Genomic DNA, 21114 nt, shown 5'->3' with positions numbered 1-21114 from the left:
ACAGCAGGAGACCAGGCACACCAATGTAGGAAGGCTCATTGCATCCAGGTTAGAGCATTCCAGGTGATATTCCCTGACCCCTATAAAAGTTACCAAGTCAAACTCACTAGGGATGTTCAGATGATCATACTGGGGGAAAGAAGCCTTTTTGGCTTCTCCCTCTGCCCTGCACATGTGGCATGTGTGCTCACCATTTGCATTACTCCCCATAATGCAGCGCAGGTTGGCACGTCATCCAAACCCAGTGGGCAGTGCAATGAGGCTGGCATCGTACCCACCCTATAACCCACAACTTGCAGTAGGGGCTGTAGGGTGGGTTTAAAGCTACCCCCACAGTGCTGTGCACCAGGTTCAGATGATATGCCAACCCACACTGCATCACAGGGAATAATGCAAATGGTGTCATGTGCGCAATATGCGTGGGGGCAGGTGTAGAAGCCATCATGGCTTCTTCCCGCTACATGACCATCCAAACCCAGTCACTCCCTGGTCTGAGCACTTCGCAGATTTGTGTGGATGAATACAGAGGGACTTTGCTGCCTTCTTCCTTCTTTCTCATTGATCTTTGTCTCCCTCACCTGCTTTGTTTTCTGTCTCCCAAATATAATGGGGGCACTGGTTTTAAAATGTGTTTATTGTTAAGGAAATTAAACAACTGTTCATTTCTGTTTTTTATTGTAAGCCATTACAAGGAAAGGAGGATGAAAGGTGGAATAAAATAATAAAAATATCCACTCTCCCTTAGGGAAGGTTGTGAGTCATGATGATGCACCAGTTGAAGACCTTATGGGTTAATCAATGAGGTTTTCAATTTTCTAACTTGCATTTAGAATTATTATCCTATCTACTAAGGATCTTTGCTATGCTAATGTCTATCACTCCAGGGACTGCTGAACTAAATGTGTTGGAAGAACAAATTCCTTCATTAAGGACTGTGCCTCCTCCTCCTCCTCCTCCTCCTTCTTCTTTAAAGTGAACACTCACACAGGAAAACTCTTACACATGATCAGAAGATCATGCTTTTTCTAAGTGCAGAAAAAACACCCAGACTTAAAATTCTTAAACCCTCCAGGACAGCTGAAAGAAAAATATAGAACATTTTGTAAAAATTCTAGGGCAGATTCCCTTTAAGACAAAATCGCCAGTGCTGCCTTTGGATTAAGACCTCATCTCAGATAGCATGTTCCAACTTAGCAGAGGTCATCCGATGTGGTATCAACAACAAGGTATAGTTTCAACAATGAGGCTGGTTTATTACACTGCATGTCCATCTGAGCACACTATGAAGGTGCACTGCAGAGTAAGGTGACTTTGGGTGAGGCTACTTTGAAATGGGAATCCATAAACATATAATAGTGCATTTATTGCTTTTCCATAACCTCTGGGTGACAGCTATTTGATTTGCAAGTAAAAAGGTATCTCCCACCCCGCATCTTTTGCAAACGTGGCTTGAAAAGGGAATGGTGCATTCTTTTCTTTCAGATCCATGTATCCTTGACAGTAATAGAGATTCAACAGTACAAAATTGTGTCCTTAGTTCTTCTTTGATCCTGTACAAGTCACTGAGTTGGGATTCAACAAATGCAATTGACATGTGCTTAAAAAACACCCCACAATCAGCACAATCCACCTGGAAGTTTGAAGAGAACACAACTAGATTGGGTTCAATACCTGCAGCTTATTTAAAACAGTTCAATCCATTACAGTGAATATACCCTAGGGTGACCATATGACCGGATTTGCCCGGATTTGTCCGGGTTTTTGATGGCAAATCCAGGGGGGAAATCCGGATTTTTTTACAAAGAGCTCTAATGGGAATTAACAAAAATGCTTATAACTCCATCATTTTTTAAGATAAAGGCATGAAACTTGGCACATTGGTAGCTCTTAAGAAGGGCTTTAGTCATACCAAATTTGAAACAGATCTGTTCATCCATTTATGTTTTAGGAATTTTTTAAAAATTGAGGTTTTAAATTTATTATTTTTTAAATTGTCCTTTTTAAAGATAAAGAGATGAAACTTTGCACCATGAAAGGATTTAGGTAGAGCTTTAGCCACACCCAATTTGAAACAGATCCGTTCATCCATTGATTTTTTAGGATTTTTTTAAAAAATTGAGGTTTTAAAATTATTATTTTTAAAATCGTCATTTTTAAAGTTAAAGAGATTAAAGTTGGCACCACGATAGCTTTTAGGTAGAGCTTTAGCCATACCAAATTTGAAACAGATCTGGGGCCAGTAGCAAACCCTGTTAACAACAACAGCAGCTTGCAATGAGTGAAGATAGTCAGAAAATATATTTGAGGGAAGGGGAGAATGTAACACACAGAGTATAGCAAAAGCTTCAAAGTACAGCAAAACCTACAAAAGTAGGAGTGAGTGAAGTTAATTTCAGATACATTGAATCTCTCACTTGTTCTTTATTTCAGTGATTTTAACATTAAAATGTTATGTAGAACAGATTTGTCTTAAATGTGTGCTGTAAAATCAGACATGTGACCAAGGCTATGTTCGGGTGGGCACACCCCCCTTGGTGCTGGACACGCCCCCTTTGGTGCTGGACACGCCCCCTTGGGGGCAACCGTGTTGTCCTCCTTTTTGGTTTCCAAAATATGGTCACCCTAATATACCCCAACATTTTGAACAGCTTATGACTGGAATCTAGGTACTAATTCTATTGATATAGGTAACAACTGTATCAAACCGTATTTCTTCGATTCTAAGACGCCATCGATTCTAAGACGCACCCCATTTTTAGAGATGTTTATTTGGGAAAAAAGGGCATCTTAGAATCGAAGAAATACGGTAGAATTAATATCTTCCAGACTACTGGTGGTGGTTTGAAGAATGTTTTCTTTAGCTAATACTTTTTATTCTATTACCTTGTTCAAGGTAATAAAATGGACACCAGTTGTCTTCAAATGAAGGATATATCATATGGTGTAAAAAGAGTTTAAATGGATAAAGGGAAGGGTTTACTCCAGTCAGCCACAACTAGGTTGGCAACTGTTACCCAGAGGACCTTTTCTTCTGCCGTCCCCAGACTGTGGAATGGCCTGCCAGAGGAGATTTGTCAACTTAATGCTCTCTCTGAGTTTAAGACAGCTGTAAAGACTAGTCTCTTCTGGCAGGCCTACCCAGGTGAATTTTAAACCTAAGAATTTTAAGATGCTGTGATTGTTATTTTAATATTTTATTGGTTTTATATGCTCTTTTAACTAATTTTATGTATTATATTGTGTTTGGTGTTGTTCCCTGCCTCGATCCGGAGGGAGAGGTGGGTTGTTGTTGTTGTTGTTGTTATTATTATTGAAGATCTCAGAAATGGCTGATCTCCTTGTCTTGTAGGAGAGTTTTCCTGGGTGGATTTTGTATAGGTTGAACCCTTACTCCTGCCATAATATGTATGCACCATCACATCAGTGGCTGTTGATAGCTAAAAGAAGCCTCCATGTTCAGAGACAGCATAGCTCTAAATGTTATTTTTTGCAGACAAATACTGGGCGAAAGCTATTGCCTTCATGCCCTGCTGGTGGACTTCCAAGAAATGTATGGCTGGCCCCTGTTGGAACATGATGCTGGATAATATAGACTTTGGTCTTATCCAGAAGGGCTAATAAGTTCTCCACCCTCTTATCTTAATGTAGACTGGCCTTAGTGTTATGATAGCCTTATTATTAGGACTGAAATATTTAGTTGATTGATTTGTTAGGTAATTGATTAGAATATCTTGTCATCAGTTATGAAGGAGATCCTGATCGCATGGAAAACACATTTACAATACAAATATAGCAGATTGAATGTACCATCTTAGAAGAAGCCTTCCCCTTCTTACTCGCACAGGAGGAGAACGCCTCTACAGAAATAGTGCCTGCTGCAAGACATGTGTGCTTCATCTACAAAGCATTTAAGCATTTTGTTGCAGAACCATTATTGTATTCATATGCAAGCATATGCAGACTTGCTTGATTAATTCATTAGTTAAAATTCAAACAGTTAATCAACTATTTTTTTAACTGGGTGACAGCCCTCCCCCTCCTCCTCCTCCTCCTCCTCCTCCTCATTATTATTATTATTATTATTATTATTATTATTATTATTATTATTCCTTTACATTTATATACCGTCCCAAAGCTGAAGCTCTCTGGGTGTTTGACACTGAGGTTACATTTGCAGCCCCATTTGCAAAAGTGGGGAGGTACTTGTGGCACATTTCAGGGTGGTGATGGAGAAATGTGTAAACAAATTTTGGGGGGACATTTCCACCACCACCCTCCACAAGCCATGGTGGAACAAGCCATGGGGGTTATTGTTTCATCTGAACCTGGTTCACTTCCCACAGGGTAGTTTGTTGTGGGCAACAAGCCACCCTGACAACCCATGTCATTTATCCCGGGTTGTGGACATTGGCAAGTGAGCCACTCAGCCACTCTTCCTGAGCAATCTTGCCCATGCCTCCATGACAGTCCTTCCTCTGATGCACTTTGGAGAGGGTATCACCCCTTTATAAAAAATAAAAATAAATTGGGCTCCCACTTGCATAAAAGGGGGAAGAATTTTTATTATTATTTTTTGCCCCCACAAATAAACCCAAATGTCTTCCTTTGGGGATATTGGGTTTTCAGAGTTGTGCAGTTGCGCAACTCTGATTGTCAACAATATATAGTCTTGCCTTGTCTACTGCCTTGTATGTTTCAACGGTCAAACATACAAGGTAACTGACTCAATGAGACCGTGTTTAGGCTGACTTGACAGCCTTTGACTGTTGACAGGTGGGGAAAAGGGGTCAAGATCACCCCTTTAGCAAGGTCATCTACAGGGTTTCATAAATTGCCATGGCCTTTGGGAGTGCCCTGCTTCAAATCCACGCTTGCCCATATTTCCAGCACATCTTTTCCACAGAGATCTACAAGCCACTCCCTTTTTGTTCCCATTAGAACTGTGCAAATGTGGGGGCCGAGCGATAGAACATGACAAGAGTCATGAACAGAGCAAGGAGGGGACTTTGTAGCAGACTAGATGGGTTCTGCCACCAAGGAGCTGCCTTCACGGCGCCAAGTATCGCTGCTGTGGGATGGCGGCAAGTTATTTACATGAATGGAGGCAGCGCAGGATTTCTGGTGGCCATTAGAATCAGTGGGCCTCTCCCTCCCCCTCCCAGTGACCAATGAGAGGTAGCCTTTCACCCAGGAATGCCCCCCAGTGAGCAAGGACAGACAGGGAAGAGCCACGCTGACCTTGCTTGGCCAGGAAAAGTCAGGGTAAAGTCCCTGATTTTTCTGCTGTGGGGCTTCGTCTCTTTGCCCCAGGATGGCTCCGAATCAGTGGCTGCATCATAGAACCAACGCAGCGCAGATTCATAGCCACCCCGGGGAAAAGGCAATATTCAGACAGCTCCCAAGTCCCTGGGATACCTGCCGGGGCCAGATACGAGACTGAGGAAGAGGGGGAGAATAGCCCACTGTAAGCCCGATCATCTGTGGAAAACCCACCCTGCATGTCATATTCACGAGGCTGGGTTGTCATGTCGTGTGAACGCAGACATTGTGGGGTGAGGGGAATGGCCTCAGAACAGGGCACGAGTGCTGCCGCTGCTTGCCATAACAGTCAAACCAATTTTTAAATAGGAAAAAGGAGGAGAGGAGAGCCTCCGTTACCCATCGTTATGCGGACATCCCCTGCCCCTGACATTTTTAGGAATTTCTGTACCCTGCTGAAGATTGTGGGGGGGCTTCTTGTCTGGTCCAAGACACCATGAACATTATGAAAAAGTGCCTAGTGGAACTTCCAGCACAGCGCTGCTTATCATCGTTATATGGGCTGTCTCTGTGGCTATGTGACAAATTAATACAAACAAAAAGTTAATGGGCCAAAACTTCTGAAATGAGAAAGTGAATGCCTGCTCTGCTCTACCAGAGTCTCACTGAAGTCAACAGGATATACAGTGTTGGATTACATGCCTTACTCTGGGCTAAGTAATGACACAAAAGGATAATACTCTAAGGGGGGAAAAGTCAACAAGATGTAGAGAGAAGAAGTTGCCAAAGATTCGGTTTGCAATGGAACAGCATCTACGGACATTTGTTTAATCTTTCTGGGGCTCATTAGTGTCAAGCCCCTGTTGCATCATCCATGCTGGATCTTGAGAGCAAGCTGAAGGTAGAGTTATATACCATTTTAATGAACCGCAAGGTGGGTGATGCACATCTGTGCCTCCCGTTTCAGTTGTAGCAATCCAAGACAAAGTGCCTTGCAACAGCTTCTGATTCAGCTGACGTTTAATTAGCTGGTGTCATTCTGACACTGTTACCTTGTCTCATCAGGATGATAACTACAAAAACAAACATGCAGAGCATAAAAGTTCTCTGACAAGCACCAGGCCTGGCAAGCAACGATGTGTGTCCCCAGGGAGCCATGCTTCTTGGGACAGGTCTGTATTAGCTCTGTGCTTTGGCACTGCAGTCAACTGATTGTCAATGATGTTCAGAGAGGGAGCGGCACACTCAGAAAAAGGTGCCACAGAACTTCAGCTCATGGAGCAAAATTCCACTTCTTCGGGAGCCAAGGGGGTTTTCTTCCCAAGAGGAAGCTAGCAGGAGTGCCTTGTATGAGAAGCAAAATTTTAAGACTCCAAAATATTACCATCTTGCTTTTCATTATTTATAGCACATTTTAAAAATATATATCTGCAAATAAGAATGCAGTCCTTTTCGGTCTACATAAACAGTTCCTACGTACAGAAAGTTGGGGGAGCACTTCTGAAAATAGCCCACGTGCTTTTAGATGTCCAGTGTTTGAACTCATATCTGTGTTGATGCATGTATATGTCTTTTGCCGCCTGTTTTCTGCAGTGGGGAGGAATGTCCTTTTAATGTACTCATCCCAACTGAAACGAAATCTGTGTATGTGTAACTGTATTTGCGTGTATTCAACTTTCAACCCGTGCTTCTCCCTCTCCTCCGTACGTGACTCTGCCACTGCCAAATGTTAGACTGTACGCTTCATAAAGCAGAGACTTGCCTTATTATTTATGACATTATGTAAAACAGGGGTGTTGAACCAATTTCAGGCTAGGGGCTGAATCCAGTTTTAGAGTAGGGCCATAGGCAAAGGGGGCAGGGCCCAAATGCTGGTATATTGTAGCTTATGGCTCTTACTGCCAGTAACTAAGCCTCATCTTGAGTATTGCGTCCAGTTCTGGGCACCACACTTCAAGAAGGATGCAGACAAGCTGGAGGGGGTTCAGAGGGGGGCAACCAGGATGATCAGGGGTCTGGAAACAAAGCCCTATGAGGAGAGATTGAAACAACTGGGCATGTTTAGCCTGGAGAAGAGAAGATTGAGGGGAGACATGATAGCACTCTTCAAATACTTAAAAGGTTGTCACGCAGAGGAGGGCCAGGATCTCTTCTCGATCCTCCCAGAGTGCATGATACGGAATAATGAGCTCCAGTTACAGGAAGCCAGATTCCAGCTGGACATCAGGAAAAACTTCCTGACTGTTAGAGCAGTACGACAGTGGAACCAGTTACCTAGGGGGGTTGTGGGCTCTCCCACACTAGAGGCATTCTAGAGGCAGCTGGACAGCCATCTGTCAGGGATGCTTTAAGGTGGATTCCTGCATTGAGCAGGGGGTTGGACTCTACTATTCTATGAGATTCTATGAGAGGCATTTTAGATGGGGAAAACTGCACAAAAGTAAGGAAACCAAAGAACTGAGGGGAAGTGGGTGGGGCCATGAAAAGGGGGAATAGCCATCTGGGAAACTGCAGAGGATTGGATTGGGACCCCAAGCAGGTTGGATTAGACCTGCAGACCTGAGGCTCAGCACCCCTGCTGTAAAGCAACCTGTACCCTGATCATCGTCATCATCATTTTTTAAATGAGTATTTCCTACCCAATAGTGTTTCAAGTACCCGCATCAACTTGTGTGAGTGTGTGTATTTTCAAATAGCATGCAGGACCCACAAATACTCCTAGAGCATGTGGAACTATTATACTAGGTCCCCTTTAACCATAATTAAGAAGTCACAAGCTGGAACAATTTCCCCCCTTAACCAGGATCTGAAACAGCAGTTGAAGGTTAGTTTTAGATCCTGGCTTAAAAGGAAGCTGTACTTAGTGTCAGTGCCGATGAGGAGGAGAGGGATTTGCTCCAGGGAAGAGCAGGTGCATGGTGGGGGTATGTGTTCCCAGAGCTGGCTCCTGATTTCTTAACTGCAGTTAGGAGGGATCCAGCACAATGTCTGCACACCCCACAGTGTATCTGTCGCTCAATAACGATCAAAATTGTCCCATTTGGCAGAAATGCATGATTTTAGAGGTGTACAGAAAGTAGATCACAATCCACTGGTGGGCCACTGGTCAATTTCTTTTGAGACACCTAGCATTTGCTGGTTGCTGGGATTCATGTCAAGGAGGCTGGACTAGGTTGGTTTGATGCAACAAGACTACTTCTTCTGTTCTTAAGCCAGTGTGGTGTAGCGGCTAAGGTGTTGAACTGGGAGTCGGGAGATCTGGGTTCTAGTCCCCACTCGGCCATGGAGACCCACTGGGTGACTTTGGGCCAGTCACAGACTCTCGGCCCAACCTACCTCACAGGTTTGTTGTTGTGAGGATAACATGGAGAGGAGGAGGATTATGTACACGGCCTTAAGTTCCTTGGAGGAAAAAAGGCGGGATATAAATGTAATAAATAAATAAATAAAAAAATAAGAATGCACACTCCAGATAATTATTAAGAGATCCTGTGGATGAAATCTTACTCTGTAAATTTAAAATGCATTGGTGGATCACAGGGAAACACAGCAAGAAACAAGCAAAAAAAAGCAAAAAGTAGCCATGCAAGACTGAAATCAAGTTACCCATGCATTGCTCTATTACTATACTCAGGGAATAATATTGATACATGCATAAGATATTTTGTGGCATGTTTGATCAGTCTATGGCCATCTTGCTACTAAATGTGGTCTAGCAAGGCAAATCTACCATACCAAATGACTTACTCCTTTCATTTCGCTAAAAATTACTACCAGAGGAGAATGTCTTTAGAGTTACCTATTAACTCAGATTGCTATTTATGCTTTGTAGAGCAAATAGGGAGAACTTTCATCATTATTCAAAATAAAAACCACTCTCTCTTTCCATTTAAGAACTTTATCAATGATGATCAGGAGAGAGATTTGTTTAAGCTGCTGTTTGTTTACAGTGAACAATACAAAGCCTTGATATCATAACATGTGTTAATTTCTTTTAACGGTAGCAGGGGAATGTTTTCACCTTGCCCCTGAGCCATCAGGAGATTGTTAGGTTTACATAAATGCTCTCAGCTAATCAACTTTTAACATCAGATTATTAAAATTACCTATTGTTTTTAATAGAACATGCATTACCGTTCCAAGCATGTACATGTGTCTCAAACCAGGGTTCCTGGTATTCAGGTTTTTGGTGCCTTACCTCCTACTCCACCAGTGATTTGTTTTCACTATAAGCTTGGCAGACCATCATGGTCCAGGGCCCTGAACCCTCATCCTCAAAGGATCCCAAGTTTTCACTCTCAGTTAAGGCAGAGGACTCTGTTACAGAAAAAGGTTTCTACTTTCCAAGGACCCTGTTCTTCAGGAAGACCGCAGGGACCTCCCCTGCCCCCCACCCACACATTCAGAGGGGGTCTCATTGCCATCCTCAGAGGATTCCAGGCATGAAGACATCAGCACGCCACAGCCACCCTTGTGTCAACTCCGCCTGAGGCTGCTAAAACAGAACAGGCCCCTTTAAGAAAACAGGCCGAAGTCAGTGTGGAGGTGAGGCTAATAAGCCTAAAGGAAGCCAAATCCCTACTTAAGGCTCATTCACAATCTGCTGCTTGTTGGAACAGCATAGAGACAGACCTGTCTTAGCTTCCAGCCCTAGCATCATTTGAAGCTTTATGTGGTGCTGTTCTATTTCAATTCCTAAAACCTGACCTTGCTGACCATTCCTGAAGCCTGATCTTGCCAGAAAACCCGATCCATCGGGGATCCCTGCATCTCAGGCCTTACCAGTACCCAAACGATGTTAAGGTCTCATCACAGCAGAAGCAGAACAGAATGCAGGCTAAGCTCTATGCTTTGAGAGTGCCACCTAGCCTGCAATACCAGCCTACCTCAGCAATCAGCTGATACCAAGAGCTAATCCCTGTCCACGAAGTCCTATAAAATCCTAGCCTCAGAGCTCACTCGCTAGACCAGACAAGTTGTCTATAGTACAATAGCTCTGCCTAACTCCTGCTTCCTTTCCCTGATTGTTGCTCTGGAACTTAATCACTGCCAGGTTTTGAATATGTACCTGCCTGTGATACCCATGAGTGCACTCTTTGGCTTTCTCCCATCTGGAATAACTGCCATTGGGATGTATGGAGAAAGGAAAAGAAAGCACTGTATTTTTGGTGGGGGAGGGGTACAATGGAATGGAGGGAAACTTTGCCCATCGCTTCTGACAGTGGGTGGCCAGACCAATGACCCTCACACTATGCAGGGTATAATGTGTCACCATGCGCAGGGCACAAAGACACATTGCACCCTGTCCCAAAGTGACACATAGACAACATGTACCTCCCTAGTCATGGTGACAGGCATTTGTCCAGTAGATAATAAACACTGTTCATGTGGTATAAATGCTTTTAAGACACACACAAATGTCATATGAAGTATCTGATGACGTTGTCTGCAACATGCAGGCTGGATTTCCAGTCAATTCCCCTCCCCACCCTGCCAGTGCTTTACCGTGGTGTGGAAATTACGCCACACGTGCTAAACTCACAGAAATGTTTCAGCTGTTATCATTTAAAATTTGCATTTCAGCACAGGCTCTAACTACTAACCCACGGAGGTAGGACGTCGCTGTTGCTGGAAGCAGTAGTTTCAAGAGGGAAATGAAGTCAGTCATTCGTGATTTATGGGAACAGTGACCTAAAGTGGCAAGTGGAGGGTGGAGAAATAATATAACACTAATACTAGGAAGAAGGAGGAGGAGGAGGAGGAGGTGATGATGATGTAGGAGGTCATGACATATGAAAAATGAAAAACCTCCACATCTTGCCTTTGATGTGCTCTTTGTGCCTCTGGTCCATGGATCCTCAAGGAGCATGTAGTGCTATCCTATTTACCACTGTACTTTGTGACATATTTATAACTTTCTAAGCACAGAAGGTCAGTGACTTACAAGAATGTCCTCTGCTTCTGGTAAGATCAACCACAAGGAAGGGCAGGGAAGGATGCTGCGGTGACAAAATGCAGAACTGGTTATTGCCCTTTGAACAGCAACAGAAACCGAGAGTCTGGGTGCCCCCGAAATAAACTGCCGCTGTACGAGGCTGTGATAACCAAAAGAGGAAGTTGAGTCAACTTTCTCCTGCTCCCTAAGATCAGTACAGAGATTGCAAAGCACAGCAGAGGGCAAATAAATCCAGGAGTCTCTCCTGCTGGAATAAAAAGCCCAAACTAAGCTATATTAAGTATGGCAGGCTTGCAGGACCTGCAACCCACAAACCAATGGAGCGAAGCCAGTCCCAGGCAAGCATCAAAAACAAAAGATTTATTGCCATGTGGCCAATGAGCTGCATTCAGGCTGGGTGGGTCATTTGTTGTGAAGGGCTGAATTATGGGAAGCAGAGCAAGAAATATGACAGAGATGAGGTCACTTAAGCAAGCAGACTGTAGCAAGCATCGATAACAAGGCTTATTCACAAGGGTATAAAAGTCACATCCTTTCAAGTTCAGAATGTTATTATGTCCACAATCCTAGTTTCTGATTAACCGATGAGTAGGGTTGGGAATGATCTGATCTACTTTTCTGCTTGCTATTTTGGAGTGACAAGAGATTCAGCTGGGTTTTACAGGTTGAGTTATATTGAGGGTGCAGAACCTCAGGCCCGGGGGCCAAATTTGGCCCTCCTGGGATACCAATTCAGGCCTTTGGGGTTTCCCAGATGGCCACGCACCTTTCCTCTGGCTCTACCTCCTTTCCTATCACCACCAATGGTTTGGTGGTTTCCTAGTTTTTGTGCATTCCCCCCACCCCATTCTAAAAGGTTGAAATGCCTCTCCTAACGCTTCATTATTGGAAGTAAGAGATTTAAGCTACATATGCTGGTATTTTATCATCAGCCACTGGAATGCAGCCTCCAGGAGCATTTCCAAAATGGAATTTGGCCAACAGGCTGAAGAAGGTTCAGCACCCCTAAGTTATGGGGGTGTTGGGACATAGAATCATATAACAGTAGAGTTGGAACGGGCCTACAAGGCCATCGAGTCCAACCCCCTGCTTAATGCAGGAATCCACCTTAAAGCATCCCTGACAGATGGTTGTCCAGCTGCCTCTTGAATGCCTCTAATGTGAGAAAGCCTACAACCTCCCTAGGTAACTGGTTCCATTGTCATACTGCTCTAACAGTCAGGAAGTTTTTCCTGATGTCCAGCCGGAATCCGGCTTCCTGTAACTTGAGCCCATTATTCCGTGTCCCGCACTCTGGGATGATTGAGAAGAGATCCTGGGCCTCCTCTGTGTGACAACCTTTTAAGTATTTGAAGAGTGCTATCATGTCTCCCTTCAGCCTTCTCTTCTCCAGGCTAAACATGCCCAGTTGTTTCAGTCTCTCCTCATAGGGCTTTGTTTCCAGACCCCTGATCATCCTTGCTGCCCTCCTCTGAACCCCCTCCAGCTTGTCTGCATCCTTCTTGAAGTGTGGTGCCCAGAACTGGACACAATACTCAAGATGAGGCCTAAGTAGTGCTGAAAACAGGGGAACCAGTATTTTGCATGATTTGGAAGCTATACTTCTATTAATGCAGCCCAAAATAGCATTCGCTTTTTCTCCAGCCACATCATGCTGTTGGCTCATATTCAGTTTGTGATCTAGAACAATTCCAAGATCCTTCTCGCTTGTAGTATTGCTGAGCCAAGTGTCTCCCATATTGTTACTGTGCATTTGGTTTCTTTTTCCTAGGTGTAGAACTTGGCATTTAACTCTATTAAATTTCATGTTGTTTGCAGCCCAGCGCTTCAGCCTATCAAGATCACTTTGAAGTTTGCTTCGGTCTTCCAGGTTATTAGCTATCCCACCCAATTTTGTGTCATCTGCAAATCTGATAAGCATTCCCTGCACCTCCTCATCCAAGTCATTAATAGAAATGTTGAAGAGCACTGGGCCCAAGACTGAGCCCTGCGATATCCCACTCATTACCTCCTCCCAGTTTGAGAAGGTACCATTGATTAGCAGAGATTGCTTTGATGTCTTAATGTTGAGTGATATTTGGGTTCAGTGTTAACAGAGTGTTTTAGAGGTGGACACTTTATTATGAAGGTTTAGGGTTTATATTGGGCCTGTATATGCACATTTTGCTTAGATTCTCTAGTAATGTGAACCGACCAGAGAGCTCCGGCTATTGGGCGGTATAGAAATGTAATAAATAAATAATTAAATAAAGGGGGGGAGTTGGATCCAGACTAAGCATGCTATCCTATGCATGCCAGCTAGAGGATGCTGGGAGTTGTCAGGCATTTTCTTATCTAAATGTGCACAGGATTGTGCCTTAATCAATAACACATTTCTGTTGAAATCAATGGGACTAGATTTTAATATCACTAAACCATGATTAATGTAGTCTGGATCCAACCCAGTAGTTGGTGTTTTGCTTTTTTTAAATATTAACAATTATGTATTAATTTTTTAAGAAGCAGAGTTCTCTCGTTTTAGCAATAGATTGGGACTTTGACAAAAGCACAGCCTTTTCACATCTGGTTTCCCTGCTTCAATATATATGATTAAAACAATCCAGTAAGTGGGTACATTGCATTGTCCCCAATGGCGTCTTTTTGTTAATAGAAAACACAACAACGTGTGCAAGGCAATTCCCCTTACCCACGGCAGGCCCTCCCCCCGTGATCCTCAAATACTTCAGCATGGAAGATGATGCAGGGCGCTGCAATGGGTAGGAGGGATTGGTGAAAACAGGAGGCCCTGCTTGCACGCGCATAAATACTCTCTGCTAGTGCAAAGCCATTATTGGATACAACCTGCTGCCATAAAATGGTACTTCTCAGGAATTACTGAGAGACTCAAATTCCTCTTGTTCCTTATATGGAATAGTTTATTTTTCTGCTTGCCGCTTGAGAAAAACTGAAGCAAATTTGCTGTGTAGCTCCAATTTCCCCATGTATCACCTGGACATCCTCTAATGAGGCATTATACGTAGTCAGTGTGGCGCAGTGGATACACTCTTAGAGTTAGACTTGGGTACAAGGAGCCCAACTTGTAATTTTGGGCAGTCACTGTCACTCAGCACAAACTACGATACGAAGTTTTTCTTGTGAGCATAATCCCGTGTTGTGAGAATTACTCCCACATAGACCATCCCAAGCTTCTTAGAGGAAGGAGCAAATAAACAAGTGATAAACATAGTACTTCATTAATAATCTTCACTCGTTTGCATGAACAAAAATCAGTCCAGCCCCTTGCTAAATAAAGGCCAGGAAGACAAAGGATCTGGTACGCTTGCTGGACTCCCTGCACTGATTTGTTTGAAATGGGACACCACCAGGAGATTGAAATGTCTTTTGATGGCGAAGAACAGAACCCGGAGAAGTAAGGGGGAGGCTTTACTTCCGGTTTTTGACATTGGTTCAAGCTGCATCACTGAGCCAAATTGCCTGGCTAACCATTAAGAAATACTGACGCATCATACGCAGAGGAACCATCTCATGGATTGCATCCTAATTATTTGGTAATGGCAAAACCTTCAATGGATCAGTCAATGAGTTGAGGCATTAACCAAACTCCCACAGAAGAAACGCAACCAAGAAAATGACACCTAACGTAAGCCTTATTATTGGAACAGCTTGGTCATTTCCATACCCATCTGCAAGACCTTTTGGAACCCTATCAAGAGCGCAAAGCATCCAAATCCCTTCCCCAACCCCCTGGGAGCCCGGCTTTCTCATTCAGTCCTGCCGTGACCTCCCACTCCTCTCTCCAAGCCTCCCAAACCTCCTTACCTAGCAACAGCTTCTGCAACGAGGCAGGTTTCTATCCCTCCCCTTTATCTGGCTTTGGCAGTGGGAAGTTGATCCCAGCTGTCCTCTTCATTTCCCAGAGTTTTCCTCTTCATTTCTCTAGGATAGCAACAACCCATATGTGTCAAAAGAGGGAGGGAGGGAATGAAGGAAAGAAGGACCTACCTACCACCAGAAGTGCTACTGCACCACCACCAGCAGGTTAAGGGGAAAGGGGAGGTAAGGTGAAGTAGGTGGCTGTGTACTGGAGTGGGAGGGAGTTAGGAGGTCTTCTCTGACTCAATTAATTTCGTTTTCATTGAACTTCCAGATCTAGTGTGGTGTAGTGACTAAAGTGTTGGACTGGGAGTCGGGAGATCTGGGTTCTAGTCCCCACTCAGCCATGGAAACCCACTGGGTGACTTTGAGCCAGTCACAGACTCTCAGCCCAACCCACCTCACAGGTTTGTTGTTGTGAGGATAAATGGAGAGGAGGAGGATTATGTATGCCGCCTTGGGTTCCTAACTAAAATACTGAATTCCATGTTATTCCATGTTATCCAAAATACTGCAACATATGGCATTGTGTGTCCTACAAGATATAAATGCACAAGAGTTACCACGATGGGATCATAATGGTTTGCCACAAGGTGTAGGCCTGGCCCCATTTTCCGTTAGCGTAACATCATTTGTGCTCATGGAATGACACAGTTGGATACTGCCCCATGTTCCAAGCTGCAACATAATTCAGGGGCTGCAGGTCAGGTGAGTGAGTTCCAGAAGGTGGAGCCCCTGAACTCCTCAAGTATCCCTACTCGAAATCTATCATTTGATGAATATCAGCACCAGTCTCTCCCCCAACCCAACATAACAAAATTAGTATATCGCAAATTTAAACATGTTTTTAAAACAACAGAACACATTCATTTTGTTAATATCCTGGAGCACAACACAGATCTAATTTCCTTAATCTCAACACTCAAAATGAGTAGAACCTTGCATAGACATAAAAATCAAGCATATTTGTTCAGAATTATTCTGGAAGAATAGCACACCAATTCTGATTCTTCAGCACTGCTGCTTCAGTTGACACAACTCAAGAAACCAATTAGTTTTAGCTACTTTGATTATTCAGTGGTCTGGGTCCCACATAACTATGGAACAGCCAGTGTGGTGTAAGAGAGCCAATGTGGTGTAGTGGCTAAGGTGTTGGTCTGGGAGTCAGGAGATCCGGGTTCTAGTTCCCACTCGGCCATGGAAACCCACTGGGTGACTTTGGGCCAGTCACAGACTCTCAGCCCAACCTACCTCACAGGGTTGTTGTTGTGAGGATAACATGGAGGGGAGGAGGATTATGTACGTCGCCTTGGGTTCCTTAACAGGAAAATAGGCGGGATATAAATTCAATAATAATAAAAATAAATAATAGAATGTTTTCAGGATGTTTTAAAGATGTTTTAATCATGTATGGTATGCTTTTAATTACTTTTATATACGGTTTTTATTCTGTTTGTATCATGTTTTTATACTGCTTGTTTTATACTTTGAATGGTTTTAGTTTTTGTGCACCGCCCAGGGAGCTTCGGCTATTGGGCGGTATAAAAATGCAACAAATAAATAAATAAAATATTTTCCAAAATCAAATTAACCAGGGTTTTTATATGGATATCTTGTGACTTCAGTTTACAATTATTCTTAACAAGTCTCCTTAAACATGTGGTAATTTTATATCTAACTTAAATACTGAATTCTATTACTGTTCCTGGTGGGTTGGTTTTTTAAAAAAACTCTTTCAGGGTTTTATTTCTGGTGGAACACAAGAAATTCTTCTCCTTTTTTTTTTGCTTTTAGTAATGAGCATTGGCAGCACCAGCTGCTGCTACCACCCAGAGATTCAGTGCAACACACCAACATTTCACAAATCTCTGTCTGTCTGACCGTCTGGCTCTCTCACACACAGCCGTAAAAACATTTTACAGGTCAGTTCCTATTGGCAACAATCCTATACCTGCTTACCTGGTAGTAAGTCCCATTGATCTCAATGCAACTTTATTCTGATACGTATAGGATTGCATTGCAGAGCAGTCACAGGACAAAGCAATGGCATACCTGATGAGCTAATATATAAATATTATGTCCAACATCTTTTGGCGAAATACTGTCGTCTCCTCCATTTTCCTCCTCATGATCACTCTCAAGACCCTGATTGTATGCATTCTTCATTACATCCACCTTTAAAACAATTGAAACAAAATATATTCATGTTATGTTCAATTAACTCCCTGTAGTAAAGTCAAGAGTCTACTCAAGAAAGGAGATACCATAACATGAATTTTCCAAATAAAGGGAAGCTATATATATATAAATCCAATGTTCAGTTTTTTAAAAATCTAGTCCCTGTGAATATGGAGAAATTTCCAGGGGGAAATATGGTTTTAGATTATTCTTCGCAAAAAGCAAAGACTAGCCCACTAAAAGAAACGGGGCGGGGGGAACTAACAAAGAAGCAGGCAGTAAAATTCCTCATTTCCAAGTTGCTGATCAATAGGTGTATCCAACTGCTTGCTTCCGGCGATATAAATAATTTGTAAAGGTCAGGTAATCTTTCTTTCCTCAGGCAACCTCACATATATGGGGAACATGTTTGGTTTTTCAGTTAGAAAAAAAAGCTCACAATGGATATTTTAGAAGTTGGCAGTGTAAACTGAAGTATTACGGGAAAAGAAGATTAAATGGCAAAGCATTTTTACCGGATTCTACTTTAGTAAGAAACTCTGGAGCTGTATGTGCAACTGTGAATGGGAACAGTTTCATGTGTCAAATCCTTGTTCAGCAACTAATTTGAAATGAAGTACGGACTGACTCACTTCTTCATGAGTCATGGGCAGGTGGGTATTCTCCCCTTAGTCACACCAGTTGTTCAGTCTTGGCGCAAGCTGGGAACCATCAGCCAAAACCCATGACAGGAAAAGTCTGACAGAGCTCCTGTTGCTGTCTACACTGTGTAGTGTATGTGAGAGTGTGGTGGTTGTATGTTGGAAGAGAGTGGCTGAGGATGTGGAATGGATGTGGTAAAGCGTTGTTGCTGTTCATGCTGGGAAGGCCTGGGCTAAGGAACCAAGAGCTAGCAGCACAAGCGGACAACAAAAGGGATGGGAAAGTGTTGAGGTCGGACTGCAGCTATGCTGGAGGCAAGACAGGAGTTCCCAGAGGGCCACATACAAAATACAAAGCCATGCAGTCCTTGTTGACTCGGCTTGGGCATTTGATTGGTCTTGGAGAGTCAAGGCTGACACAAGCCATTTCCCTCACTCACAAGCAAGCCATGTGCAGGTCTGAGACAGTGCCCCCATTCAGAAGACATCTTAAACCACAGCTTTAACCATGGTGTTTAAGCCAGGAAGCCAGGCTGTGTTCAGAAGACACCTTAAACAACGGCTTTATTTTATTTTATTCATTTATTTATTGCACTTATATACCGCTCCCATAGCCAGGGCTCTCTGGGTGGTTTACAGAACCTTAACCACTGTGGCTTTAACCATGGTGGTTAAGCTAGAAAGCCAGGTTGTGTTCAGAAGACACCTTAAACCACGGCTTTAACCATGGTGACGAAGGCAAAAAGGCTTATTCACCGTGGTTAAAGCCATGGTTTAAGGTGTCTTCTGAAAACAGCCTTTCTGGCTTAACCACCGTGGTTAAAGCATTGGTTTAAGATGTCTTCTGAACGGGGCAAGAGTGTGAAACATTACATGGATAGGGGTGTTCACAACTGCCACCGGCTGTCTTCAGACAGTTGCTGAAGGGTGACCCTAAAGAGAGGCCTTCAAACATGGCCCTAGCAACACTGAAGCTGCTTTCTAGTAAGAGGCTTTGATGTGGCTGAGGTTATGCTTAAACAACCCAAGAACTTAGGCCTTCCCAACACCTTCCACTATTTCAACACTGTCCCAGCTGTGTAGGAGCCACTCACATAATAGCAGTTCTAACACTTCTAGGGCAACATTTTAAGGACTCTGGCTGCTGAAGGCACATGGGGCGGTACAGCAATTTTAAAGAAATTATCTATGAACCAGGAAGACTCTGGTTCAAATCTCACCTCTGGCATGTATTCATTAGGTGGCCTTAGGTAAGCTGCTCTCACCTAATCACAACATCTGCTCCCAAAGCTTCAATATCCAGGTTTTGAACAGGTACTGAACAAGTCTATTATTAAAACTGTTTCTTGGGGGGGGAAATTAGTTCTTTAAATTATTTTAAATTTTGTAGGTTAACGTTTTTAGACTATGTTTTATCATAACACTGCAGATTGTAATGCTGTACAATTTGTTGTTCATATTTTTTATTAATTGTTGTGACTGCCCAGAGAGCTTTGGCTATTGGGCGGTATAGAAATGAAAATAATAATGGAATAATAATAATGGAATAATTACTGACATAGCTTACAGCAGCTTGCTCCAACCTGGTGCCCTCCATTTGTTTTGGACTACATCTCCCAGCATTCCAGACCATTGGCTATGCAGTCTGGAGATGATGGGAGTTGAGTTCCAAAACATCTGGAGGGCACTAGTTTGGGGAAGGTTGTCTTACAGCATTGTTGTCAAAATTATAAGATGATGTTTGTGAACTACTTTAAATGCTCTAAAGTGCTATATAAATGCTAAGTATTAATGTTAATATAGGTCTATTCCTGTCTCTCAAAGTTTTACCTTTTTGACTATGAGTTCATCAAGACCCTCTATAAATGGCTATTACCTACCCCAGGTCCTTGGAATAACACAGACTTTATTTTGGTGGGGAAACAACCATAGCAAAAATGCTTAATTGAATTTAAGCTTATTTATTTTAATTTTTAATACACATTTTTATGGTTATGCTTGTATCTCAAACCAAACAGCTTAGGTTCCCCAACTCATAATGTTCTCCCAGACAACTTACTGGAGTACGGTAGTTTAGTTAAGAAAACAATTACAGAAAATAATGTTTGGAATGAATAGACATAATGAAGTCATAAAGACAGATATTATGTATGCTTGACCTGTTTAAATAACTATTTATGACTTTTTTTTTGGTTTCCATCTTGATGTGTCAACTAGTCTCTGTTCAGCTGCCAAAACTATTCAGCTTTATCAAATAATTTGTTTGTTTTTAATGACGGTGACATTTTCAATTAGAAGGATTAAGAATATGCAAGAATTTACTTACCAGCTCTCTTGGTCTCATGTTGAAAAGGATTCTTTCAGCGTTCTCACTGTCATGCCTGCTTTCCATAATAGCCAGCAAAAGCTTGGAGGCATTATTCTGAAGACACAAAACCGAATTGATGCACAGTTAAAATCTATTTCGTGAATTAATGAGCCTTGTATTTGCCTTGATTGAGATTACCAGGGCTGCTTTCTTTATTTGAGAAAGAATTTAAACTTCTTGCATCTTTTTGTTTGTTTGTTTTGTTTTCTGGAGGATATAGCATCAGTGCAGTGCACAGCTAATTAACTGAAGGTACAGATTAGGGAGTGTGCTTGTTGGCTTTATGCAGGACAACATGTTCATGTCTTTTGCCCCATCTGCCACCTCACATACACAGCAATGTCTAACAATACAACATAATGATTCTTAAATATATTGGTCCAAAATATGTAACCTATCTTGCATACATGCAGTAGCTGCCAGGGTGTGAGCAGGGATGCAACCACTGCCGTGCCACATGTTTACCATGCTCGCTTTTGTGACTATGTGCAGAAGCATCATGCCACTGCTTATACCAGAGGGAGGAAACATACAGCCCTCAACTCCCATCAACTAGCTGACCCGGGCTGATGAGTGTTGTCGTCCAACAGCATCTAGAGGGCCACATGTCCCCTCCCCCAGCTTACACAATGGCTCCCCCCTCCTTCCTGCCCTCTCATGTACAAATCCACCTCCTTCTCATTTGGTCTATCCATGGTGCATCTACACACATTCAGGGATGTTTACACTAACCATGGTTAGCCCAAAACCAGAATGTTCAATCAGTTTAGAGCAGCTTGCACTATGGTTAGCACTGGCAACATAATGCTTCACCATGGTTAGCTCTGAAAAGGGAAGAA

The 21114-nt window shown here is 42.9% G+C and overlaps 1 protein-coding gene across 1 annotated transcript in view; it reads right to left on the bottom strand.

The window, feature by feature from the left end:
• ITPR2 (inositol 1,4,5-trisphosphate receptor type 2) overlaps window positions 1-21114 on the bottom strand; it is a 286514-nt gene that overhangs the window by 58215 nt on the left and 207185 nt on the right. Inside the window, exons 44-45 of the mRNA XM_063134243.1 lie at window positions 20234-20329; window positions 17141-17263 (exon numbers count right to left, since the gene is read on the bottom strand). Of these exons, the coding sequence (XP_062990313.1) occupies window positions 17141-17263; window positions 20234-20329 (219 nt within the window). The remainder of the gene's footprint in view (window positions 1-17140; window positions 17264-20233; window positions 20330-21114) is intronic.

This window comes from Elgaria multicarinata, chromosome 9, assembly GCF_023053635.1.
Source record: "Elgaria multicarinata webbii isolate HBS135686 ecotype San Diego chromosome 9, rElgMul1.1.pri, whole genome shotgun sequence".
NCBI lineage: Eukaryota > Metazoa > Chordata > Lepidosauria > Squamata > Anguidae > Elgaria > Elgaria multicarinata.
This window is presented reverse-complemented; position numbering and strand designations above follow the sequence as displayed.